At 40.6% G+C, this 26,704-nt stretch overlaps 1 protein-coding gene and 1 long non-coding RNA gene across 8 annotated transcripts; one reads left to right on the top strand and one right to left on the bottom strand.

The window, feature by feature from the left end:
• Positions 1-40: 40 nt before the first annotated feature.
• On the bottom strand, positions 41-26,636 carry cgnb (cingulin b). Of its 7 annotated transcripts, none has more exons than XM_042506781.1 (21): positions 26,545-26,636; positions 19,333-20,458; positions 19,160-19,254; positions 19,000-19,069; positions 14,533-14,630; positions 14,168-14,300; positions 13,858-14,070; positions 9,830-9,978; positions 9,324-9,350; positions 8,658-8,769; positions 7,067-7,279; positions 6,810-6,953; positions 5,684-5,941; positions 5,420-5,590; positions 4,453-4,614; positions 4,193-4,282; positions 3,995-4,078; positions 3,770-3,888; positions 3,318-3,426; positions 1,491-1,654; positions 41-1,316 (listed from the first exon to the last, which is right to left on the bottom strand). In XM_042506781.1, exons 2-21 carry the CDS (start codon positions 20,440-20,442, stop codon positions 1,184-1,186), a joined length of 3,654 nt encoding a protein of 1,217 aa, XP_042362715.1. In that variant the 5' UTR covers positions 20,443-20,458; positions 26,545-26,636; the 3' UTR covers positions 41-1,183. The 7 variants fall into 7 exon arrangements, with proteins under 7 accessions (XP_042362715.1, XP_042362714.1, XP_042362718.1 ...); XM_042506780.1 differs by having other exon boundaries at positions 26,550-26,636; XM_042506784.1 differs by having other exon boundaries at positions 6,810-6,908; positions 26,550-26,636.
• On the top strand, positions 26,176-26,704 carry LOC121957958. The gene is made up of 3 exons (XR_006106802.1): positions 26,176-26,234; positions 26,312-26,466; positions 26,625-26,704. It is a non-coding gene; the product is annotated as an uncharacterized LOC121957958 (long non-coding RNA).

The following is a 26,704-nucleotide window of genomic DNA, read 5'->3' as shown; positions in this document are numbered from 1 at the left end:
TTAAGAAATAAAAGAAGTAAGAAAATTTAGAGAGAAAAAATACAATATGTCTTTTTTTTATTGTACACATGGTCCAAAATCTGTCAAAAATGTTACCAGCAGCTTAATAAAGATATTCTACATTTAGTAGCGTCCTTGCTTACAGTTGCCCATTACAAATTTTAAAAGTGACACGTTTAAACAAAAATCAAAATGTCATTTGGAGAAAACAATGAACATTTATAACAGCCAGGTGCAACAAAAAAAGAGAAATGAGGAATACAACCAATACCAAATCTAAGCGACCGATTCTTTCAATAGGAATGCACATGAGATACGATCACATGCGAATATATGAAATACGAGTTAAACCATTACAGCAGCAGCATATAAACATGCGGAGACAACATGAAGTGAAAATAAAGCTACTTTTTAAGGCATTAGAGTGAAAACATGCACACGAATCAAGCTCAGGAATATATTAAACCACAGCAGAAATATGGTGGTCGAAGTAGAAAAGTTTATAGGGAGAGGATTAATCTCTGAGGACACACAGTGCTACTTTACACATATTTGATTGTCTTGAGTAAACAGGTGTGCACGGCTAATACAGTGTAAAAATATAGGCTCAGTTTAAAAACAAAAAAACTAAACGGAACATCACCTTCAATACACAAAAACGAAACACTGAGCTGCTAACAACACTGACAGATGTAACTTATCATGTACAAGCAAAATACAGGACTGGAACATTAAGAATAAGGGTTTTATAAAGTTATTTTTTGGTTTGAATTTTGCAAGTATGAACTCTGAACATAAATCATGCCACAGTAATGCGCTAACCACAGTAAATATAGTCAAAGAGCACACAGCAAAGCGCCAAGTTGGAGAAAAACCTTGTATTTCTAAGTGAAACTGTTAATCTTCTCTCACACAGAAACAGAGGATCTCAAGACAGATAAAAAATGACAGCAGTGAAGCAATCATAATCACAGCTGAAGGCTCAAAAAAATGCAATCTAATTATCCTGACAACCTGTCTCTGTTGGACTGCTGTGCTAAAAATAAAACCGAAGAACTGCAAGGCAAGTTTGTAGTGCATGGCAACACACAAGCGAGTCCTCTATGCCCTGAGTTACACTCTCTCTCTGATCAAATCTTACAAGTGTCTGCACTGGAGAAAGGCTTTTTTTCTGATTCATCTTTTAGCAGTTGGTGGTCTGTAGGTGGCTCTCGTTCAGGAGCGAGGTGATGTTGGTGTCGTAGAAACCGTCCTCATCCTCAGAGCTCAAAGTGGAGGAGCCCAGGGTTGAGCGATGTGTGTGCTGTGACTTCCTCCTGAGATAAAACAAACAGAAACTCAGTTCTCCTGCTTTCACTGAACACATGCATTATGTCCAGCTAGTTACCACAGAGTGCCACCTAGAGGACGCAGAGTATTAATATACTGTCATCTTACATTTTGGAGCAGCAAATCAACATTATTTCATGGGACAATAACTGAAGTCCTACTTTAGTTCAGTCTCCAGGGCGTTGACTTTGGCATGCAGCGCCTCCTGGAGCTCCTGCTGCTCCTCCAGGTCCCTGAGGACCTTCCGGCGGACTCCCTCCAAGCGCTCCACCTCTCCCTCGCTCTCGTCCACCTGTCGCTTCAAGGCCTTCACACGCAGAGACAGCTGGGGGCGGAGAGGGAGAGGCAAGGGGGTTAGAGGGGAACGGAGGTCACAGGTGAAGACGTGGGCCACGAGGGAGCGGAGGGAAGGCGGTTTTAGGGGTGTGTGGGTTTGTAGGGAGCTACGTAAAAAAAGGCTGAGGCGGCAGAAAGATGAGAGAGGAGGGAGGTCAGGGAGCGTCCTGGTGACCGAGTAAGGTTGGGTGTGGATCAGGAGTACAGATGAGATTAGTGGTTTATAAAAGAAGCGATAAAGCTCTGTTTGAACTGAGTTAATAATTAAACAGCAGGTGTAGGTTAAACAGCATCTATTGATAACTCCTATTACATAATTCTGCAGCACAGGTATATTAGTACAAACATAGAAGCAGGATACAGCCAAAGGAAAGTATCTGATATTAGTATTGTCAAAAATACGGATTCATAAATACATATTGATTTTGAATATTTAAAACTGTTTCCGTAATCACTTTTCGCATTATCAATACACTGGTAACAGCTATGCTGTCTTGCTCTCTCTTATTGTTAATGTTTGTGAGACTAACCACAAGAAAAAAGTCATTTTTGTCATTACAGGTCGACAGATTATCCGCCTGGCTGATTGTTGGGGCAAATATTTAGCATTTTGCTGATTATCTGTAGCAGCATTTTATTTGAATGGTTGCCGATAAAATTAATTAATTAAAAAGTGGGAAAAAGTGTAAGCATGGGAGGAACTTTGTAAAACCTCCCAGAGCTATTTTTATTTATTCATTTTATATTTAAATTTTCACTTGATTTTATTAAAAAAAAAATAAATAAAAAAAATTGCTGGGAACTTGTATTTGACGTTTCAGTTTTGATTAAATAATTGCTAAAGGCATTTAAACAAAGTTTTGTGTTGGAGTTTGTTATATTCCAAATTCTAAATATTGACAGAAAGATTTTAATTTTTATCGTAAATGTATATGGATTCCAAATATTAGTTATTGGTCTCATTAACTACAAATAATCAGTATCGGCCCTGAAAAAACAATATCGGTCGACCCCTTATTGCATGTTATAGCTTTGTCATATTTGTATTTTAATAAAAATCTTGTATTCCCTAAATGTAAATATTTCCCCGTGGTATTGGACATGGTATCAAATATCAACATTTTTTTTAAAGGTTTTTATTTTTAGAGGTATTTTAAAGATATTGTATCACTGTTACAAATTCTAGTATTGTGACAACACTAACATGGAAGAATGTAAATTTCAACTGTCTGACATCAAAGAGTATTTTGGAAAATACACTTGTTTGAGATGACATTTCAAGAAAAATGTGAGCACTTGTATCTCATTTCTTTAAAAAAATACCCATCTCTCAGGACTTTTAACTCTACAAGTGCACACGCCTTTAGTTATTTATTTAGAAGTGATGCATATCTAGCGCCTTCTCCCACAATTTAAATGCACTTTAGATGCTTTGGACAAAACCATCTGCTAAATTAATTTTCTATGTTATTTAGGAAGTTGACACAAAAGTGGTATCAATCTTCTCATCCAGCTCTCGGCAAAAGAGCAAATAAACGTTGACCTATTCCTTTAATGGGTTTGATGCACTTTGAGCGTCAGCACTAAGTATTTAACCAGCAAACACTAAAACAAACACTTCAGATAATTAGCGAGCAAATATTTATGTTTACCTGATCTCTCTGCTCGACATGTTGGCTTCTCTCCTGGTCTAATGTGGCGTTTAGCTCCTTTAGTTTCCTCTCCATCCGTCGCTGAGAGGCCTGGATGCTCGCCTTCTCTCTGTGAGGAGAAATTCAGAATTAGCACAATATAAGAGGACTGAATAATCTTTAAAGGGTATGTTATGGCATTAAATTTAGTTTTTTCCCTCTGCCCCTTCTGAGGTGTTTTCTTCATGTTTTTTGTAAGGGTTTTTTGTGACTGTGTGTATAGCAGATGCAGGCTTGTTGTCACTTGTAAAAATGCAAAATGCTTGTAAAATGCTTGATGGAGTGTGGCTTTACTGAAAAAAAGCTGCAAAAAGTAGCTTTTCAGTGCATTTATCATCAACATCTGACAAAAATTACAGAGTATTAACAGTGTGCGGGGGCGCTGACTCATTCAAACGTGTGTTCAGTCTTACCTTTCTTCACTGCGCAGTCTCTCCTCCAACTCTTGAATTTTGTTTTCCAGCAGGCTGAGTGCAGGTGAAGGCCGAGTCTGTCCCTCCATGTCCGCTACACGAGACTTAAACTCCTTCAGCTGGGAGGTGAGTGTGACAGTGAGGTGAATAAGCTACTGATTTTGCAAAAAAGCTGTTGTGTGTGAATTTGTGCGAGCGCGCAGGCACTGACTGAATAAACAGTACCTGTCTCTCAAGTGCGCTCTTGTCCATTTCCAGGTCGTGTCTCGCTGAGCGCTCCTGCATTAGCTCTGAGCGAAGCTGGTCCACCTGAGAGGCGGAAAAGACATGGGAGAAAAGAATGAAGAGGCAGTGTAAGTGCAGTGATTACACAGAAATGCCTCCCGCTATTTGCATGTGTATTCAAATATTTCTATGCAGCACCTGATCTCTGCTACGTGTGATGCGGTCGTTCAGGAGCTCCACGCTGCTCCGCTCCTCATCCAGCTCGATCTCCATTGTCTTAATCTTATCCTGTGAGCACAAACAGATAAATACATCTCATCTGCCTGAATCAAAGCTCAACCTCACACGCAAGACTCAATAACCAGTTTTACTCCACTTGCTGACTCATCACTGTATCCCCAATTTACTCCCAGGTTTGGATTGCCCAGTTCATGACCCTTTGACCTCTCAAGGCTCACCTCCAGGCCCCTGATCTCCCTGGTACGGTCCGTGTGGCTGCTCTTCTCTGTTTCTAGTTCGCTCTCCAAGTGTTTGAGACGGTTGCTGAGGAGGTCTCTGTCCAACTGGGCGCTGTCTCTCTCCTCGCTGCACACCAGCAGGTCCTTCTTCAGACGGGAAACCTGGAAACAACACGGAGGGGACCGTGATGCACGCAGTTAACAGGAATTAAACAGCTTCCGTCTTACAATAAGCCCTCCAGACTTTTACGTATAATCTTCTGGGCATGTATGCTCTTTGTAAGACTAAAAATGTTACATATACTCTCACACTAAATGAGGAATATGTATTAACATACATGTCAGTACATACAAGTTTTAACAAAATTTATTAATTGGCAACGTTTTAGCCACAATTTTCTAATTTTGTGCCATTCACTACTAAAACTGTTTTATAAAATCAATGGAAGTGAACCTTTAACTTGTATGTCACTATTGAATGCAATGTCCTTACATTGCTCAGAAAAAAATGAAATTTTAACATTTACTGGTCCTTGAAAAGTGGGCAGTCAATAGCTGTTGAAATATTTCAGTTTGGTGCAAAGCTTTGGACTGAGCCACTAACAGACCAACATTTTCATCCCTCGATCCCAGCATGGGCTGTTTGGATATTAAATGTCAGCACTTCATCATTTCTGTTATCATAATTTGCGTATGAATTTCTGAGCTATGGAGTTATGGTCAAACATGTGTTTTGTGAGGTCACAGTGACTTTGACCACCAAAATCGAATTAGTTGAGTCAAAGTGAACGAAGGGAAGGACGCATGGACATCCTGAAAACGTGAGAAAAGGCTAAAAACAAGCTAACAGCTGAGTTTTTAATGTTGGAGTGAGCTTGTATTCCACAAAACATCCAATACTAAAAGAATATAAACCTTTTTTTAATATATATTTTAGAGGTTTGGAGATTTATCCATGTGTCCTCACCTCCTCCTGCTGGGCCTTGAGGTTGCTCTGAGCCCTCTGCAGCTCAGCCAGTCTGTCCTTGCTGTTGCGCTGGGCCTCAAGCAGGTCCTTCCTCGAGCGCTCCCTGTAGTCATCCAGCTGTGTCTGCAGGGTGGCCACCGACTGACGGGAATCTCCCATCATTATCTCCATCTGATCACGAGGATGCAGAAACACAGAAATGTGTGAGTGAAAATATCTCTACACATCATCAAACAAACACAAAGCTCTGACCCCGACACACACCTCTTTGTTAATCTTCTCCAGGGCTCGGTCCAGCAGCCTCTTCTGCTCCTCCAGGTCACTCTTGCCCCTCTTCAGCGCGTCCCTCTCCAGGTCTCTCTCCTCCAGCCTCCGGGTCAGCTCGTCCCTCTCCTTGTTCAGGCGGGTGACGTTTCTCTTGGCCTCCTCCATCTGAGTCTTCAGCAGGCGGTTCTCATCCTCTAGAGCTTCCACCACCTCCTCAGCCTCCGGGCTCCGAGACGTGCTGGAGTGAAGCCTCGTCTGGAGAGGGAGAAAATATCCACCGATGAACATGAGTCTGTAGCATGTGGGCTAATTTGAGTTTTTATTTTTATCATGCTGTAATTAAAAGAGATTTAATGTGGGTATTTCTGTGCTTGAATCATATTAGTTGCCATGTTCAGAGGAAACCAATCTGTATTCTTTGCCTTTGCACTGTTTTGTTATACATGTTTACATGTAAAATGTGTGTGTGTCTATGGATAAGTACCTTACACAAACCCACTTCAAATAAATATCCCACTTCAAATATTTATCCCTTGTTTTATTGTGGTCTAATTTGTTGTATTGCTAATTATATTGGATTTGCACTGTTTATTTATATAGTTGTTCATATTTCTTTTTTAGTTTCAAGCACCTTGTATTGCAATTTTGCACGAAAGACGAAAATAGAGTTGTTAAGTTAAATTTTTTCATATTCAAAGTACAGCTGTGTACAGTCTGTACTTCACTGCCTTGATCACTGCAGTCAAAATCCAGGCCAAAATCTCTCTCTGTATCCTTAACATAAGTTGATTTGTGCAGGCTTTGCACCTACACTGATCTGTGTATGACTACGCGCTTCACATGATCATTTCACATCAAATGTAACAAGATTATAGCACTTAAAACAGCCATAATATGTTGTTGTTCCAACGCACATGCAGCACAACGCGCATCTTATGCAAATCCATCGTGGAGGGATTATTTTCTGAGCTTGTAATGTTTGAGTTTTCCTTTGGATCTAATTTACTTTCTATCTCTCGGTTTGGAAATAGAGCCTGTGTGGGAGGCCGTTTCCTTTTGTTCTTGTACAGTATGTCAGTTTACATAATTTTGCATGCATGCGTGTCTTTTTTTTATGCAGTACCATGCGGGCAAGCCTCTCTCTGAGGCGAGTGTTTGCTTCCTGGAGCTCCAGGTTGGCGCTGTGGTCGACCACGGTCTTTCCTGCAGACACAGCTGATGACTGCAGAGAGGAGCAGATCAAGAGAGAAACATCATCCAGATTTCCCTTAAAAAATGATGATATTCATCTGTATGAAAGCTCTTATCCATTATAAATGTTCTTGAGGTGTTATAGCATCAGAATCACTTATTTTCTGCAGAATACTCATGACACTTCACCTCCTTTGTCTTCTCGAATGCCTTTTCCAGCTCGGCCTTGTCTTTCTGCGCCTGCTCCTTCAGCCTGCTGATCTCAGACAGAAGCTCGGCCTCTTTCTCTCCGCTCGCTCTCTTAAGAGCTTTAAGTGCCTCTCTCTTCTCGTCTAGCTCGTCCTTTTGTTTTTCCAGATCGGTGCGAGACCGCTTCAGATCATCATGGCAACAGCGAAGCTCCTTGGGATAGGCAATCAGAGATGAAAAATGAAAAATGACACCATTATTTAGAAAAGATCAAAATAATACTGAACAAATAAACCCTCCTGATGTTCTTTCCAAGCTTTAGCAACAGAGGTAGCCATCATATAAGCATTAAAGGTCCCGTGTGTAGGATTGATGAGGAAATACTGGCAGAAAAATAATATAATATTCATAACTATGTTTTCTGTTGTATATATATATATATACAGGAGCCAAAAATGAAGAAAACTAAACATTGGCTCGAGATAGGGCCGTTCACGTTTCATGTCCGACACCACAGTTCTCCTTCATGCCCGGCACACGGGAAAAATTTCAGTTCTGCAACCTCTCTGTTGAATGCCACTTCATCCTACACACTGGACCTTTAAAGTTTAACAACCATTACATTGTCATCGACATTCAGTTCAATATAAACTGACATCTCATTCAATATACATAGTATTTCACTGCTGGAAAGATGACCTTTACAAGAAAAAATACAAGAAAAGGTGTCACATGTGTCACAGTCTCAAATTACAGTTAAACATTGAGCTGAAACATGCGTCTGGAAACATCTGAAGCAATAGTCAATGCAGATGCAGAATCTTGTTGTATATTTGATCAGGCCTGCTTGGTTTCACTGTGTGATCTCAGTATTTTCAGCCTCTGTTTTTACAATACAAGAAACAATATGGCGCCCACTTCCTGTTCACACATTCTTGTGTTACAGACGTGTACGGTGCACTGTGGTTCTGAAGACAAGAGAAATTGGCAATGCTGTAACAGAGTGTTGTTCTTATTTGCTCAGCACTGCCACGGTTTACAGTTTGATCTGAGTTTGAAAGAGAGAGAGAGAGAAAGCAGCCTCTTTTATACTCTGTATCTGTGGTGGCGGAGATACAAAAACACACAAGTATAATCTGTAGCTTGAGTAACATCCCTTGAGCAAGCTCAAATCGGCTTGATGGCATGATTTGAGCTGAGAGATAAGTGCGAGATCTGGGCGCTGGTAAGAGGAAAGAAGGAGGAAAGTTTACCACAGTTCATTCACATACACTACCCACATTGTTTTGATACAAAGCTGGTTGTGAATATCCCCTTAAAGTCATCATAGTAAGGAAAATACACAAGAAAATCTGATTCATTCTCAACTTCTCCTAATTTTCATAAATCACACAACCCGTTGTAATCTTGATGTTTTTAAATGTGGCCACTTCAAGTATTTGTGTGCAAGAAAATGAATGACATTATTGAATATACACAACAACAAAAAACCCGACTAAAACACTAATCGTACTGTAGAACAAAGGAGATAAACCCCTGCATTTCACCCACACAGCAACATAATCTGCCCGCTGACTGACATGTGAATTACCTCAGCTAAAGAACAACCATCGTCAGATGCAGGATTTTGCTTCTTCAGTGAATCCTGAAGATCTCTCAGCTCGCACTCAAATTCATCCCTCTCCACACGGGATTTCAGCAGCCTGCGGATATACAGTAGATGTTAAAGAACACACAGTGGTAACAGTCACAGACACACATACAGACACACACACACACACACACATACACACACACTGCAAGGCCATATGTGCACACACTAAAGATAGCATTGACAAACGACAAACAAGCACAAGGGGGTAAAAACTACTGCGCTAAACCATAAAAACATCACCACATTCAGAATCTGAGACACTTTAATTGCGGGATTACACCTCAAAATTGAGATGCACGACTTATTTATTCAAAATGAATTATCTTTATTAGCAATTAAATCAAAAAATGCGTTTTTGATTGAATGATTTAAGACAAAATCATAGATTTCTGCGTATTGATTGGTTTGAATGACTGATGTGATCAGGTTCATCATCACCACATGATTGCTGTTAGTTCATCTAATGAATCATCAGATGCAAAATCCACTCTGCTGTCTGCACGTTTTGAGTGAATTCAGGGGAAACATATTTCATGTCCAGGTCTCTTGATTGGAAACTAGGCTACTCAAACCAAACACATTGAGATTGATTTTCTCTCTCACATTCGACTGCTGATGTGCGTCCCGCTCCTGCTGAGTGAAAAGTCAGGTGAAAGAGTGCATGCATTAAAAACAACTCAAGAGAAATGCAATAAGTCAGGACTGAACCAAACACAAAATCTTCAAGATATCCACACAGATATTTACAAAACTTAAAAGTTTGCAATTTGAATTCTTTAAGCTGGTTGTAAAAGTATAAAATACGACAAAGTGCTTGATGCTTGGCTAAAGGATAGCTCAGGGTATGAGCCTCAGCTGTGTTTGCTTGTCTTTTTATGGATCCAAAGATATATTACGGCTCCATAATCAGTTCAGCATGAGACCTTATATAAGCTTTTATCTGAGGTCTTCAAAATAAACATTGATTTATGCACATATTCATGGTCTTTGGGCGTTACTTCATGCTTTTGCAGCATTTTCTATAAAATCTTTTGAAGTGAGATGCTGCAAAAAAGATACAGCGTTTTACAAGCTCACAATTGATTAACACAGTTTAGAAAGACACTCACTCCTCTTTGGTGTTGTGCAGCTCCTTTTTGGTGACGTCCAGCTGCGACTTCCACTTCTCTCCTTGATCTCTGCAGCTCTCCAGTTCCTCCTCCAGCGTCAAAATGGAGACGTTCACCCTCTCCCTCTCCTCTTCTATCTGCTCCTGGGACTGAAACACACAAAAACAGACAAAAAATTACTTAATGAGTCATAAGAATCATGCTTACATGGTGACTTACTGGCAATGCCAGTGGAAGTGCTGTAAACTGCAGTTCCTCTACTGACCACTTGAGGCTGGCTCCAAGACTGAGTAAATCCCCATAGACCCTCATGTTAAAATGCCTTAGAGCTGAAATTTACATGTTTACAGACTGATACAAAACCAGTTTTGGTCTCTATAGCTAATTTCAATATTTATGAAAACTTTACGGTGGTGAATTTTTATATTACTCACCCATTTACATTTTTATTCATGCTTTAAGTTATGCATATTTAAGGCTGGGGTCGCTTGAGCGGTTGGTAGGTTGTCTGTGAGGTGTTGCTACAGTCTATGAGTCAGATCCAGCCCTCGATCCTCCATCTCGTCCAAATATGGTCATTTCTGACTCCAAACAACCAAAACAGCCGAAATGCCAAACTCAAGTCTTCAAAATAGAAGTTCACAAACCAATGGAAACACACGGACACCTTTTTTTACATGATAATTACATAATAAACTAGGGGGGCACTCGCAGAGTGCACATCTCTGCCGGAGGCCAATAGTCCACTCTTCAATGATATGCAAATCTGCAAGTGCAACCATGACAGATCTCTCAGTATATTTTCAAAACTACACGTGAATGCTGCCCAAGAGGATTTCGAACGGGGGTCATCATATTTCTACCACTGGATATATTTTGTCATCATTAATTTTATGACCATATACTGGATTTTAAGATCTATGATGTTTACAGTATGCCCTGTCTTGCAATATATATTTTTTTATCTTCTTGGGTTTTGCCTTTATTGGATAGGACAGTTTAAGCGTGAAAGGGGGAGAGAGAGGGGATGACATGCAGGAAAGGGCTGCAGGTTGGAGTCAAGCTCGTGGTCGTTTTACCAGCTTCTGTACATGGGGCGTCTGCTCTCGGAGAGCTACTAGGCACCCCTTGTCCTATAGTATTAATGAAAGTGAAAAGTATTTTGTGTATCTGTCCTGTGATTTGGATCTGCTCCAAAATTAAATGGGGTCTTCCTTGGTTCATGCCTCACCCCTCCACCAAGTTTTATGAAAATATGGCAAGTAGTTTTTCTGAAATCCTGCCAACAAACAGACAAACAAATCAAACTGAAAACAAATGGCGGAGGTAACAAAGTTAAAGTGCAATACAAATTTTTGTATCATACTTTAACTAGATGTTGTGCTTGCTCATTGTTGTGCTCGCTCATTTGTTGTGTGTGACAGTTGTTTGTGTTTATTGTTGCTATGATGCTATGTCTGTGCTCTCTTGGCCAGGTCTCTCTAGAAAATGAGAATTTTATTTTTTTAATTTTTTCAATGGGACCCTTAACTTGTTAAATGAAAGAAAAAAAAGGATTTTATCCATTTAACCCACGTCAGCTTGTCATCTGACACTCTTTCCCACACAGTGATTGTGAAAATGGTGCCATCGAAACACTCGTACACTGCAGCCTGATGAGCAAAGTCAAAACTGACAGTCAAAAATCAGGGGCTCAAGAAATTAAAGCCACCGAGGAGTGGTGGGGTAGGTGTGGATAATGAGCACCAATTCAAAAAAATGTTGTCCACCTGTCCATAATTCCTAATGTCTGGCCTGACTCCTTATATTTAATTGATTACTTCACATAAACATAAAAAGCAGAGATTCAAAAGGAGTTCAGCTTCTGTTTTCACGCAAATGTTCAGCACACGGGAACCAAAAAAAAAAAAAGATTTTGGGGTTTCTACCTTCATCAGCATGTCTTCAATCTCTAAAAAAAAATACTTCTACATAAGAAATAACACCATAAAGTATCAGGAGAGATGGAGCACGCTACAGCCGTCACAAACAGCGACTACTTTAATCCTCCTCTCGCCAAATAAATCACCACATCAAAAGCAGCTGCCAACCTGTCTGCTTATTTCCTGCTCTCGAGCTGCATGATACTTTTTCCTGACACTGCTGCTACTGTTTCCAAAATCTGCCTAATGATCTTTGCCTGTATATACATATATGCTTCACATTTCCTCCACGGTGCATCCTACAGTACGGCGCTCCAAAAATAGCAGAAACAGAAACTCCATGATAGAAATTCAGCTGGAAAAGTTTTTACCATGCAATCACAAGAAGCAAAATTCTCTTTTCTAACTCTGCACACTGGGCTCAGTCTGACCTTCTGATACCCTGACTCAGTGTTTGAACACTGACAGCACACTGACACTTAAAACAGAATGACAAGACAAAGCCTGGGTGTATAACAGGGCGGATGCAACTTCAAAGCACAATTTAATATCGCCTTAATAAAGGATGCACAAACCGCCTGACAGGTAGAACCTGACTGTTCTCCCACTACATCCGCACAAAGAGGAAACAGTGATGTGAATGTTTCAATCATTAGCAGACGGTGATGTAACAAACATGATTTTAGTGATCAGAAACAATTATTCATTGCGATTGCTGCATTGCAGTTTTTTTTTTTTTTTTTCACTGCTGCTGTCAAAGAAGTTATAAATCCTTCCTGGTTAATCGCTTTTTAATCTGCAGGCTCTTACTTTGACACAATACATAAACACACGTGAGTGACATATTGTCACTCACGTGTGTTTATGTTGAACACATATATAAAAGCTCAAAATAAAACTGACGTAACCTCCTATTTTTAACCATTATGACCATGCTGGTCATTTACTGACATTTTTTTTCTTTTTTTATCACAGTATGCTTTCTTTGTATTTCTTAAAATTGCCTGATTTAATTTGCCAAAATCCCGAATTGTTTTAAATCCGGGTTCATCCATGTATATCACTTTGTAACTGTGTTGAAAAGAGCATTATTGATAAAGCTGACTGTTCTAAGTGTGCTATAATTCTCATTGTTGAAGTACATTGTGATCATTTTATAATGCATTACAATCTAAATATAAGTAAGGATGCACTGATTAATCGGCTGAACGTTGGTCGATATTATCCTTCTTAACTGCCATTGAAGCCTGTTCATTTTCAGAACAAAAAAGAACAGGCTGGAGTAAAAGTTTCTCTTGATGCATATTTAAAAATAGGGGGTTTGTGTATTGAGTCCTTGACAAGCAAGATCAGGGGTGTGGTGCTGCCGGAGCACATGGGACTGATGCGCTGCTTCATTTTTTTCTTCAAGTAAAGAAGCAGAATATTTGTACTTCAAATAATCAGGTTTAAAGTCCTAAACATTTTTTAAAAGCTTGAAGATCCAGTCATCATTAAAGTGTATGTCATCCAAGATATTTGAGTGCTAATAACTATAATTATGTAGTGCTATACGCAGATTATAAGCATGTTTACGATGCATTACGGGCATGGCCTTCACTGAAAGTGTGACCAGAAAACCCTGCACACTGAGTACAAGCGGTCGACAGTGTGCTGAATGTTTTGGTTTTCTCACAGTCAGTTTATGATCCGGAGCACCTGGCTTTAAGACTTTCTTGAGTGCAAGAAAGTTGCTGAAATGGGCTTGAAGAGACACATAAAATGAAGCTGCAGCTGACCCGCTCCTTCACAGAGGTATTTATTAGTGTCTTGCTTGTTCTTTGCTCAGTTTATTGAATCACTCGTGTTGGTTCAGTGACAGCAGAGTTACTAAACCAACACTTTTTTTGTTTTATTGAACCGGTTTCTTTCACTGAGACCCTTTTTTTTAGGACTCTTCTGGTCAAAAACACACTCAGTTACTGCACATGTAGTATGCAGCTGATTCTCAAAAATCCTACATTTTGTGATGTGTTCAGTGAAGCACTGCTGCACCACAGTTCAAAGCCCAGAATAATTTATGAGTTTTGTATCTAAGCACAAAATGCAAAGGTCAGAGCCACCCACCTGTGTGACCTGCTCCATGGTCGTTCTCAGGTTCTCCATGTCCTGGCTGTACTGCTCCCTCAGAGTCTCCATCTCTCTGTCATGGCACTCCACCTCCTCCTTCAGCGCCCCCTTCAGGGCCGTCAGCTCCCGCTCTCGCTGCCGTAGAATCTCCTCCTGGCGCTGCCGTAACATGGTGGCCTCAGCAAGGTCGGCCTGTAGAGTCATCACATCCTGCAGAGAGACAGACAGAGACAGTCAGACTGACAGACAAGTAGAAGAACGGTGATGTTTTATTCTGTGTGAGTGTGTTTCCCGGAGTGTAAAGTACCGTCTGCAGTGAGTCTGAGTGAGGTGAGTTTTCCGAAACCCTCCTCAGCTCCTCCTGAAGCTCAGCCAGCTGGTCCTCCTGCAGGCGCAGACGAGACTCAGCCATCTCTCTGGCCATACGCTCCTCGGCCAGTCTATACCACACACACACACAAAAACACACACAGACACACATTATCAATATTGCAATGCCAAACGCATTAACAAACCCATCAATCGGGCAATAGTGAAATGATCGTTTGACAAGAAAGCCACAAGAGCAATAAATTGAAGGTTGTTGTTGAATGTTAAGTGCACACACTGTACGTGCAAACATACACACACACACACACACACACACACACACACACACACACAGGTCCTTACTCATCATGGACTTGCTGCAGTTCTTTCTTGCAGCGACTGAGTTGCTCCTCCAGCTCCTCAAGGTTTCCCTTTCTGAAGCTCCCATCAGATCCTCCCTTCTGTACACACACAGACACATACACACACACACACACACATGCACAGACGCACACACACACACATTGAGGTTAATACAGAGAAAGAGGACAAAGAGAGGGCAGAAACGCCCAGAGAGGAGGACTTAAAACTTTGCAACAATTCTGCATCAATGTCGACCTTGCAAATACATTATGTGCTCTGTATTATCTGTAACTTTAAAAGAAGAAGCCCTGCCTTTGATTTCTTGCCCTAGTTTCTGACAGCCCAAAACATCTTTAGGAGGAGAGGCCCTGCAAGTGTGCTCAAACCTCGTCAAACAAAAAGACAATTCCCTAACATTAACAACTATTTCTGACAGGCTGCAAGGGAGCAGAGAAGAGCGGCAGCGGCGGCGCCCACACCGCTCCGCCGTTCGTCAAGGCTCCTTCTCGCTGAAAAGGAGGTTTAAACGCAGCCTGGCCATGAAACCTCTCTCATCCTCCTACACACTCATTACAGGGACGCACACACAGAGGCAGAAGGAGCGAGACAAAGCGAGGATCACGGGCGGTTGTGCTCCTCCGGGGACCTCGCATTCCTCACTTATCAGTGATGGATTATGAAGATGTATTTTGTTCAGATCTGTTTCATTTTGCTCTCGTTCCCTGCAGGACAGTTTGTAGATAAACCCGTTCTGGGACATTTTTAGTCCCTCTCTGTCCTCACAAAGAGATAATTAACACAAGATAACATAATTGAGAATATGTAGAGGTTCTTTTGAGTGAATTGCATCAGCTGTATCCTTATGTGTATTAATCATCTACAATAAGAGACTCTCCTCTCCTGCCCCGCAGTCTGAGCAGAAATGCTTGAAGATGATGTGATTACATAACGCAAAGGAGATTCAATTACAGTCTGATCTAACCAGTGGTTCTCAACATAGGGGTCGTGACTTGAACAAGGGCCCTGAGATACATCAGAGGGCTCGGAGATGGCTACAAGAATAGTTAAAGAAGTATTTCACAGCTAGAAAGGTGGTCTTTTCATATAAATTGGCTGCCTATGCAGAAGTCCGACGCAAATACTTTCGGAATTGCTTCTATATGACGAGAGAAAACTAAAAAAGGGTTGTGGCATTTGCATTTGCTCAAGATGGAGAAAACCTGTAAATACCAGAATGCACTGTGCCGCATCGGACCAATGATTTTCTCACTTCAAGCCCCTAAAAGTTACAGTTGCGAAATGAGAGGAGAAGCTGGTTCTGCATTATCTGATCTTATTTCAAATTCTTCTATGAACAATTTCCTCTGTGTTATGTTTTGAGAACTCTCCTAGATAACTAAACAATTGTGTTACGGTTGAAAATTTTTGTCATCACAACTTTGTATCTGAGAAATCGTTTTTGTTCAGCAGTTTGGCGTGGCAGATAAGTGTAATACTACAATGGCAAAAACGCTTCTTTGATGAGTTTGTAAATAAAACACAGCTCAATATTTGCTGAATTACTCCAATATTATTCCGAAAGTAATCTGATTTAAGCTGCAGTATGTAAAATCAGTTTTCTCATAACTGTTCTTTTCCGCACATTGTTAGTGGCACATGTGACATTATTTTTAAAGGGATTTATTATTTTGATTTCCAGGTTCAAACTTATATTTTACATGCTTTAATGGTTAAAGAACAGTTCATTTTCTTCATATTGTCTATGCTGCCTGTTTTCACCCTCTGCCTCTTTATAATAATAATAAAAATTTAAAAAAAGTCTGCCACAAACTGATGTCAGCTTGTGGCTAAAAGTAGAAAAACACGTCAGATTACTTTTACATACATTTACCTCATTATTTGAAAATTTGTCCTTATTTAATCTGAACAATTGACATTGTAACATCAATTTTTGTGTCACAGAAAATATAAAAGGTCCACTTAAAGCTCAATGATTGGATGTTTACTCGCTGAAATGCACCCTGAGATTCATAGATAGTTTATTCTCTTAAGTTTTAGTCACTTACAAATTTCCACTTTTATCAAAGAACAATATATTTTAATAATGACAAAGTTGACGTTTTGTACTGATAGTTCAACCGCAAGAGTAGAGGTGGATTTATCTCTATTTGCATTTTATTTTAATGATCACCAATAAAATTAATTAATGATGTGTGCATATTACACTCAGCCAACACGAGGGAAGACAGTCTGCGATACATGCAAAGAAAGTGTCAGCATGGGAGGAACTTTTATGCTGTAAAACCTCAGGGTGCTATTTTTATTCATTCATTTTTTAATTCAAATTTTCACTAAACTTTGTTAAAAAAAAGTTGCTAGGAACTTGCTGTTTATGATGTTGAAAGGTTCATTTTTGATTAAACATTTGCTATAGGCTTTTAAACACAGTTTTGTGTTGGAATTTGTTATATATTTCAAATTCTTACCATTATGTTTATTGCAAATGCATAGTGGTGCCAAATGTCAGTTATCTGTCTCATTAAGTATTAATAATTGGTATCGGTATTGACCCGAAAAAAAACAATATCGGTCAACCCCTACGCCAGAGTTTCACGCTGATCCAAGAACTCCAGCTGTGAGTCATTTAATGTTGTCTATGGGAGGGGACTTTAAATCTATGCAAATAAAACAACTTGAGGGAAAATACATTTTAGTTTAAATAGTTATAACCTGTAAGCATGTGCAAACTAATGAGGTGTTTCAAGAAGACACAAATTGTTTTTCGAGGGTAAACCAGCTCTTCAATCCTTTGTATTTTAAACAAACAACAGCGATGAGTGTACTACCTCTATACAAACACACACACACACACACACACACACACACACACACACACACACACACACACATACACACTCATCACTTTCTTGAACTGAGGTAACCCAACACACTAGCATCTGATCCTCAGTTACCTGGGGGAACAATCAGGGTGTCAGCGCATTAACTCCATCACTCTCCCACTGACACACATTAACTGTCAACACCGCATTAACCCCGTCAAAACACACCACGAGCACTTAGACAGAGCCACCAACATTAGTGGTACAGGAGGAATGTGAACCCTGCTTTACATTAACAGTTCAAAATGCTGATAACTCCCTAAAATCAGATGTTTCAGAGAGTTATGTGCCGCTGGTTGTATCACAGATGCTCCAAAACTGTCTTTGGATGATCTTTTCATCACAGACACTCGTCTGATCCTGCTCTGATCTCGTGTTTTGGCTTTATACAGACAAAAGCGATGTTTTGGTTTAGAGGCAGATTTTGAGAAAAAATAGCCTCGAGCAGAAACCCCCCCCAAAAAAACAGCGCAACCCTCTTGATCCTGCAGTAAGATGCTGGCTGAGGATGTTTCAGTAGCTGTTAGCGCCTCTGAAGAGCCTGAGATGAGAAATAAGCTGCTAAAAATACTAAAGCGGACAGCATGGTTACAGCGATTAAAAACACAGAGGTTTTGTTCAACAAGACCCCTCCGAGAAGGATCTGTCCCATCCGGCAAGCCAACCCCCAGCTGGTGCAGGGTTCCAGTCCAACTCAATTATTGATGGCTCTCAATGACTGCGCCCTCAACACACACTGAGCCCTCAACAGCTTCCCTCTGCAGGTGCACGGTTGCCAAGAGACAAGATGGGCAAACAATTCAGAAGCAGCCACGGTCGCAAACACAACGAGCAGTACATAACAAGGGGTCATACATAATCAAGTGCATGTAATATAAGAAGCCGAGGACACAAAGGAATAACTTCTGTATGCAGATTTATGCAAAATGATGCAAATTCAAAGGAAGTGGTGCGCTCGTTCGCGCTCATAAACACCACGGCACAATCTTTTTTTAATAAGGTGTCGCAGGAGCACAAAAGAGCAAAGATGGCACCGAAATTGACAGAGGAATACTCAGCATGCTCCTTAATTTTCACATTTTTTTGGCCCGCCAAAAGTTAGTCCTTGGAGACAAAGTGGATGAAATAGAAACTTCATATCCTCAGAAAGAAAAAGGACGCGCTGCCAACCATCTGTTAGCTTCATTACAAGAGCTGCTCTGTCGAGTAGACGCCCATCACTGACACCGCTACTTTTGTTCCAACATGCTGAAGTGACAAGCCACAAAAAGGATTACGTGCTATTATAAATGTATGCAATGTCTTATATGTAAAGGCTACAAGTGATTTGCCAAGATTTTTGTTAAAGGGAGGCAAAGGAAGTGCTCAAGCCAAAAGTAGGGGTTTTATTTACTCTTTCATGTTCACATGATTACTGTTTTCTTCTGTTTAAGAACTGTGCATCAGTAACACACAAAAAATACTATTTTTTGCAAAATTTACTAATTTATACATTAACCTCAGTATGTGCATGCAGAAATACCTCACATTTACTGTAAAGATCATGGGCTTTAATGTTTTGTCGTACCTTAAAACGGCTGCTTGTCTCATAGACGAGGTTGGCCTTTCGTTTGAGGGATCCCTCGCTCTCACTGGTGCTGATCAGGAAACAAGGGACATTGGATTAGATTGTAAAACAGACAAAATATCTCTTATCATCCCGTATGTCACGCTTGTGGTTTATTTACCCATCTTTAAGGATGTTGTAAATAGCCTGCTTGATTTGAGCTTCCTCCCCACTGATGACCTCTTTGTTGTGGTTCAGGCTCCTCGGAGTTATCTCCTTTAAAATAAGAGTTCACAAAGTGAGAAAACTAGAAACAAAGGGACTATTTAATACCCCAAAATTGCTGCTACTCACAGGCTTTTTTGCCACAGCTGGATGGGTGTCCTTGGCAACAAACTTCCCTAGTGGCTTAAAGCTCGGCTTGGGGGCCTCGAGTGCCGTCACCTTGGAAACAGATGCAGGGCTGCTTCCCAGGCTGCCGCTGGCTGGGGCAGATGATGCCAGCAAACTGGAGGAGGAAGACAGGGGGACAGCAGCGTAGGGATTCAGAGTCGGAGAGCTGGGAGAGGGAAGCTCGGGCTGGACGTCTTTTCTCGCATCAAGACTTCTCGACCGCCTGCGCTCGTCAAACCTGAGCCGCTGCCTGGCTCCGGAGCGGCCTCTCGTCTGCGGGGCGCTGCCTGGCGTCCCGCTGTTAAACTTATTGATGAGCTTGTTGATGGGGGCCAGAGAGTTGGTGTCGATTGGCTCCTCGTTAGCTGATGCTGGAGGTTTTGGGAGCGACTCTGAAGAGGGATCTGTGTTTTGTTTTTTCACGCTGTATCTCCCCAAAGAGCCCGTGTAACCAGAGCCGGTTTGTTTGACCCCTTTTGGTCCAACGCCGTTTAATTTGACAGGTTTCAGCCCAGCTTCGTTGTACTCCTCATTACTAGTCCTATCTCTGTTTTTCTCCGTGTCGCTAGCTTTGAGTTGGGGTACAGCTTTCGACCTCTCTCGCTGTCTGCCAGCTCCGCCCTCCTCCTCCCCTTGAGTCCCCGCTTGACCGTCCCCTGGAGGTCTTTTATGAGGGCTCCCAAAAATCTCCCCAACCTCATCCTCTGTTGAAGAAACAGGGGAGCGTGTTGTACTTACAGCAGGGCTATAGGGGTTTGTTATTTCTGCTGGTTCTTTATTCGTTTTAGGGAGGCTGCTGCAAGGCGAAGGCGGGCCTGAGCTCGGGGTGGGAGTATTCAGCTGAACGCCATAAGAGTCACCTTTCTCGCCGTCTTTCAGGACAACGTAAGGCTGTCCAGAGATCCCCTGAACGTGCACAGCAACACCATACTTATTAGAAGCAGGGGTCGTGCTGGTGCTCCCTCTGGATTTATCAGGATAACCTCCGCCTGTGTCGTGAAGGTCCTTGATGAAGCGGATCTGAACGCCGTAATCCACAAGAGGCTTCCTGTCGTTGGTCAGAGTGGTCATGCTGACTTCCTGGTTTCTGTGCAGACAGGGGAGACGATGAAAATGAAAATCAGAGGAGCAAGTTACGAGAAGAAAACACAATGAATGTGAAAGTCTCATGAAAGTGCTGAGACCCTGAGACCTGCAGATGATTACATTTTCAGACTCTTTCCTCACACAATTAGCTCTTTTTTTGGGGAAAAAATTAACATTTTGATACCTTGGAAACATTTTTTGAACAATTTATAAAACAACAACTGATTCTTATTCCAGAATCTCTCAATTAAGGATTTTCTTTCAAATTACTGCTTCTAAAAAACAAATCAATATTATTTTAACATCGAAAAGTCATTATTATGTTGATACTGTAATGAGGAGGAGGACCATTATATTGGGGGTTCTGGATACAAACTGTCCCCAGATAATAAAAATCATTATTCTGTTGGGTAAAATATTTTTATCTAAAGTGCAATCAACAACAAATTTGAATCTAAATTTCAGTCTAAGTTATAGGTGTAATTTTAATTTCATGTCATCATGAAAGTTACAATTCAGCACTGAACCATTTTTTGTTCATGTCATTAGGAAAAATAGACACAATTACTGTGCTTTATGTAAAAGTACAGGTGCACAGGTGACAGGTAGGCCTTTTTGATATGGTCATTTTTAATGTCCTTTCAGCGCCTAAGATTATCATATCACTGTAAGAGTTTTTTAAAGAGATTTTTTTAAAGATATTTTTATCACAAATTCCTCCCTGAGGGGCAGCTGCACCCTCCATGTTCCAAAATACACAATATGTTCAGTGCTGCAATTTTTGTCATTTTTTCAATATGACTCATAAAATCAGTTCTCCTCAGCCTTTTGCCTCTGAGTCTTAAGTCAAGTCGACTCTCACGGCATAAAGACAGCTCTTCTCTTAGCTCGTTTGAAATATCTTTTGTTATTATTATTACTAAAATGCAGGTGAAGTGCCTGTAATTTACAGCTGTTACAGATTTTTTGGTTCGTCTGGTCATCCTCTGTTTGTGTCTCCAGGATATTTCTCTAAAATCTGAGAAAATAACCCCCCCGTGATCACTAAGGGGTCTGCATGAAGTTTAAAACATGTGAGCATTTCTCAGAGGAGCATACGGCTGCTTAACGGATAGCCTTTCTGATAACTGCTGGAGCGCTACCTTTGAGATTTTTTATGCATTTTATTTATTTTTAATGTCACTGTTGATTGTTTAGAGCTTGAGGATGCAAAACAAATTTCTGTGAAAACCCACGCATTTTTATGGGGAAATTTCAAAACTTTTCCATGATTTTTCAAGGTTTTCTATAAAAAGACAAAAATAAAATAGAATGTTTTTTTTAAACGCCCAAAATGTTTACTTTTTCTATAAAAATTGCCAAAGATATTCAAAGGATGAAAAAAAATGCCAAAAAAGAGCCATACCAAAATCAAGATATCTTGGCATCTGTTGCTCTGATTTTAAACTTTCTTATTTAAAATTTTGTCTCTTCACCAACAATGTGAAACTGCTCTAAGGTCCGATCAAGACATCCTGTTGCCCTGTTACACGTGACAAAGAAAACAAACAACCCTTTCTCACATTTGAGCAGCTGTAACCAGTACACGTTTGGCATTTTTGCTTGCAAAACTACTAAAATAAATAATTAAAACTATCTGTGGATCATTTTTCCCTTCACAGGCTAAACATAAACAACTTAGTCATCTACAGTGTTAGTAATACAACCTAAGCATGAAAATGAGCTCGGTTATGAACACTATGAGGAGGCGAATACTCCTCCTTTTGTCCCGGCTCTGTGGAGCATTAAACACTGGGGGCTATGTCAGGAATGGGCCTCCCCTCTCTCTTTTCTCTGCCTTTGCCAGAGTCTCCACAGTCACCAGACTTCAGAGTAGACTCACTCAGGCGTACACTGTTTACTTTGAGCTGTGCAGGCACACACACACCGGCTGCAGCACATACACACATCTTAAAAGGGTGTGCACGGACATATGCACAACCCTGCTGTGCATATGGTAGCAGGTAGTTGATCTACAAAAGCATCGCTGCTTTTCAGTAGCAAGAAAGCACAACTTCTTTTGTTTTGGCTGCCGTGTGATCACAAGAAGGCGTTATTTCTTTTGAACACATTCATCTTTGTATTTAAGTTCTTAAGTTTTTCTTTACAGAGCTCAATATTAACCCTGCTCCGTTTCCTGTGGCCACTCCTACAGATTTGTCTCTCACAGGAATTAAAAAGTAACTCTGACTCTAGCTGACCTCTGGTTACAGTGTAACACAAAGCACCTCGACTGGCATTGAGGTTAGTTTAGTGAATCAAAGTCAGCCTTTGTCTTTCCTAAAAACATTCTTAGGATTCCAGACATTACACTGCGCGTGGTTTGCATTTGTATTAATAAGGACAGATTAAGAGGAAACTGAGAACTAGGGCAGCACTAACTGTAAAGCCTGCACACGCGGAAAACTGTCCGCATAGGCAGTAAATAAAAAGTAAAGAGACTCATTAAAAGACGACAAACTGTGGACTAAAAATACTTCGCAAACAAATTAATTCCCTCGTCCAGACATAACAAACAGCCAGGTTCGCAGACCATGTTGCACACTGGACATCAAAACAATCCGAGTGTTAAGAAATGTGCAACTCCTCCGCTATGTTGGAATATCTTTTTTTTTTAAATGATGTAATTAACTATTTTCAAAGTGCTCAACCCTCAGATGCTGCTCTCTGTTCCCACAGAAAGCTCCCAGGTGTAAATATGTTTCTTGGGTAAATACAGATTTTCAAGGCTCGGTTGCTGTAAAGTAGCCGAGCACTGCTTGGCGACAACTGGTTCACCTCCTCTCGCGCTCTTTCTTGTCACAAGGAATGGCTGTGTCAACAGACACAGGAATGTCACCAAACGGGCCAATCTGCCATCACTCTTCCCCTTTCTCCTCACCCAGCTCATTTTCCTCTGGCCCTGTTCCTGCGCCCTCCTCTGCCTCCTACCACACGTCTCATCTTCAGCTTTCTCCCACAGTGTCTGTTGCCCTTGGTTGTCTGAAGAAGACGAGCTACTTTGATGCCAGCGCTGGCTGATGTAGTAAAAAATCAATGTCAGTTGCCCTGTGAGATTAGCCGATTCATCAATAAATGGAGAAGTAATCGGAAACAATTGATTTTTTTCGAGCAAAATCTCAAACTTTCACTGGTTCCATCCTATCAGAATGAGGATTTCCTGCTTATCTCTATTTTATATCCAAGTGAACTGAATATCTTAAGATTTGGACTGTTGGTTGGACAAAACAAACAATTACACATCAATTTTAGCTCTGGGAAGTTGTGAAGGTAATTTTCAAGTATTTTGTGACATTTTATAGCTTACTCATAGATTAATCCATATTCAAAATAACCCTTGAACCCTATTGAATATGTTTCTGAAATACATTTACAAATCATAATACACGCATATTCACATTAAAAAAATCAAACTGATGTTCATTGTATTAAAGGATTGAGTATGATGCACTTCATCAGATACAAGTCTTCACGCTTCAACTAATTTTGTTGTTTACACGATGTTCACAGCGTGTTTATCGCTGCGTCCCAAATAGCAGGACACAGTCGTATGTATCTTTGCAGATAAACTGAGCTATAATTACCACGGCAATTCCTTGGAGCCTCCTTACTGGTTGAAGACGTCCACCCATGGTAACCCAAGCTGACCTAAGCTCTACTAGTGTTTTAAAAATACTTTTCTAACTATATTACACCTAGCAAAGGGAAATCTTACACTTTTTACACACTTTCAGTTAAATTAAAGCGTTACTGACATTGCAGAGCTGTCTTTTTTCTGTTGTCATGAACGTTGTTGTGCACCGTACTGCATTGTCGGATATTTATGCCAAAGTAGTGTACAGTATTTGCATTCCGCAATATATGACCTTGAATAACGTGCAAATCATGTAGTATTTGCTTTATTCCTACTAATACTTTCACATACTGTTTAAGCATACTAAACAGCATGTCAGTATGGAATTTCGGACACAGCCTGTGATTCAGCGGTTGTCTGCACACAGCTCTCAACATGGAGGCGGATGAGTCAGTGGTGGTGATAACAGCGCAAGTAGTGAGCAGCTGCCACAGTGCTGACAGAGCTAATGGTGTTAACCATGACGGGAGCAGGACAATGGGCGCTAGGATGCTGCAACAACGCCATCCGATATCAACAACACAGATATCTGCACTCATAACCACCGTATGAACTTTCCTCAAATTCCTCAAAGAAATTGACATCATCGCAAAGTCTATACGAGCCAAGTGGGACGTTTGCGGGGCGTGGCCAGCGGGAGAAACACTACAGCGCAAATTCAGTGGGCCACACACCACAGAAGTTAACGGGGAGCTATAAACTTTTTTGGGTGTATGCGTCAGGCGAGCAGTTCCATTGGACTGAAGAGATGCCATGTTAGGGTCCAGTATCCAGTTATTATTACACATCTATGATAAGAGCGCACTCAGAGGTAGCTTCACTTAATTCCCTGCTCAGGACGCCGTTACTCCACTATACATAATACTATACACTATACATTTTACATAAGAAATCATAGTCTGCTGCTGTAACAATGCTCTGAATGTCATATAGAGCTCCTTTAAGTATAATTTACTTGGAGTAAATTGGAGAAATTTCATAAAACAATCCCACTATGTTAACAAATCCCCATAAAAATCCATTTAAAGTCAATAAAAGATTAAACTGAACTACCAGCTAACAGTTTTTGATGCAAAAAAACACATATTTTCAACACAAACAGAAAGGATTATGCACACTATTGTCGTTACCAGTATTATGAGTTGTGTTGGAGATGTAGAGGCAGGTGCTCTTGTGTTAAACATCAACAACATGCAAATACTTGTCCCTTATTAAAGGTGTGTTTACCTAAACAACTCACCATAAGTTTGTAGCTTGAAGCACTAAATTTAAGGAAGGACTATTTCTAGAGCAACTTATAAGTAATAATAAAATGAACTGAAATTTAAAAAAAATGAAATAATATTACATCTAAAAAAATATTTGAATAGAAATATATTTTATTTTCTGTTGCCTGATTTTCACACATAATTCGACATTTTATTCGACAGATTTATTGATATTTTTCCCTAAATTGTATTTTCTTCTAATCCTCTATCTCTTTCTTTTTTAAAACTGATTTTCAGGTCTTTTTTTGTCAACTATTTGGTTTTTTGGTTTGTTTTGTTTTTGCAATTTGCGGGACATTTCATGCCAAATTGCTCCTTGCCTTTTTTTTCCCTGTGCTTTTTAAAGAAATCAAACCAATTTGCTAAAGTTTCACAGCTTTAACTACTTGTGACAGGTGTACACAAGAAAACTGATATAATCAAGGTCTCAGAGGGTTAATTGTAAGAGATCAGGCAACACCTTCAAACAGCTGGTGAGTTGTAAACTCTAATACTGGTGAGGATATGAGAGGTTATCATTAGGCTTATCTTTGCTTATGGCCACGTATCTAACCTATACAGAGCCTGCATTGTATTTTACTGGCAGGCGTGGGATTATTTACACAGCTTGACTGATAAACTAAATGTCACATTCAAATTCACATCGATAAGTCAAATACTTAATTCAGGAGAAAGCATTACAGCAGCAGAGTAAACCCCCCCTGTTTACACCTGTCTGCTCCGGGATTAATTGCGTCACACCCACCTGTCCTGTCCGGTCAGTCAGTATCGGTGCGCGTCGAAACCACCGCGTTGTTTACTCGAGCCAGTGTGAGCACGAGCCACCGGGCAACAAGGTAAACACCTGCCTCCCATCCTATTTGAAGACTTTACCTGCTATAATAACCTCTCATATCCTCTTTGCGCCGCGCAGTCAGATCCAATTATAGACAGCAGCGGAGCCCGAGAGCGAAACAACAAAAGGCTTTTTCTCCACCGATGCTCGATCATTATCGTGAGCAGGAAAAGCTGAGCACGAGGAGACGGCTGCCAAATCCAATCACAAAGCCACAGGTGTCCATCCAAATGGTATAAAACGCACGCTCAGCAGAACACAGTATCACTTTCCTTACTAAAGTACAGTAAACTGGGAGTGTAAACACTTACTGCACCTGCAAAGATGATCCAGAAATGTTGCTCCCTCCTCAGTCTCAGCTCCTGTGTGTGTGTGTGTGTGTCTCCAGCAGCAGCAGCAGCTCTGTTCACTGTTGTTGGGATGAGGAGATGTTACTCAATGAACAGAGGACACCGGGAAATTTCTCCCCCG

The sequence above is a fragment of the Plectropomus leopardus genome, chromosome 18, assembly GCF_008729295.1.
Source record: "Plectropomus leopardus isolate mb chromosome 18, YSFRI_Pleo_2.0, whole genome shotgun sequence".
Classification (NCBI taxonomy): domain Eukaryota; kingdom Metazoa; phylum Chordata; class Actinopteri; order Perciformes; family Serranidae; genus Plectropomus; species Plectropomus leopardus.
This window is presented reverse-complemented; position numbering and strand designations above follow the sequence as displayed.

Excerpts from the sequence above, each read along its gene's own strand:
- cgnb (XM_042506781.1), bottom strand. The coding sequence starts at position 20,442 with ATGACCACTCTGACCAACGACAGGAAGCCTCTTGTGGATTACGGCGTT. Across the intron at positions 9,979-13,857 it reads CCATGGAGCAGGTCACACAG|TCCCAGGAGCAGATAGAAGA; the intron begins GTGGGTGGCTCT and ends TGTGTGTTTCAG. Across the intron at positions 5,591-5,683 it reads TGGAGAAGATTAACAAAGAG|ATGGAGATAATGATGGGAGA; the intron begins GTGTGTGTCGGG and ends CCTCGTGATCAG.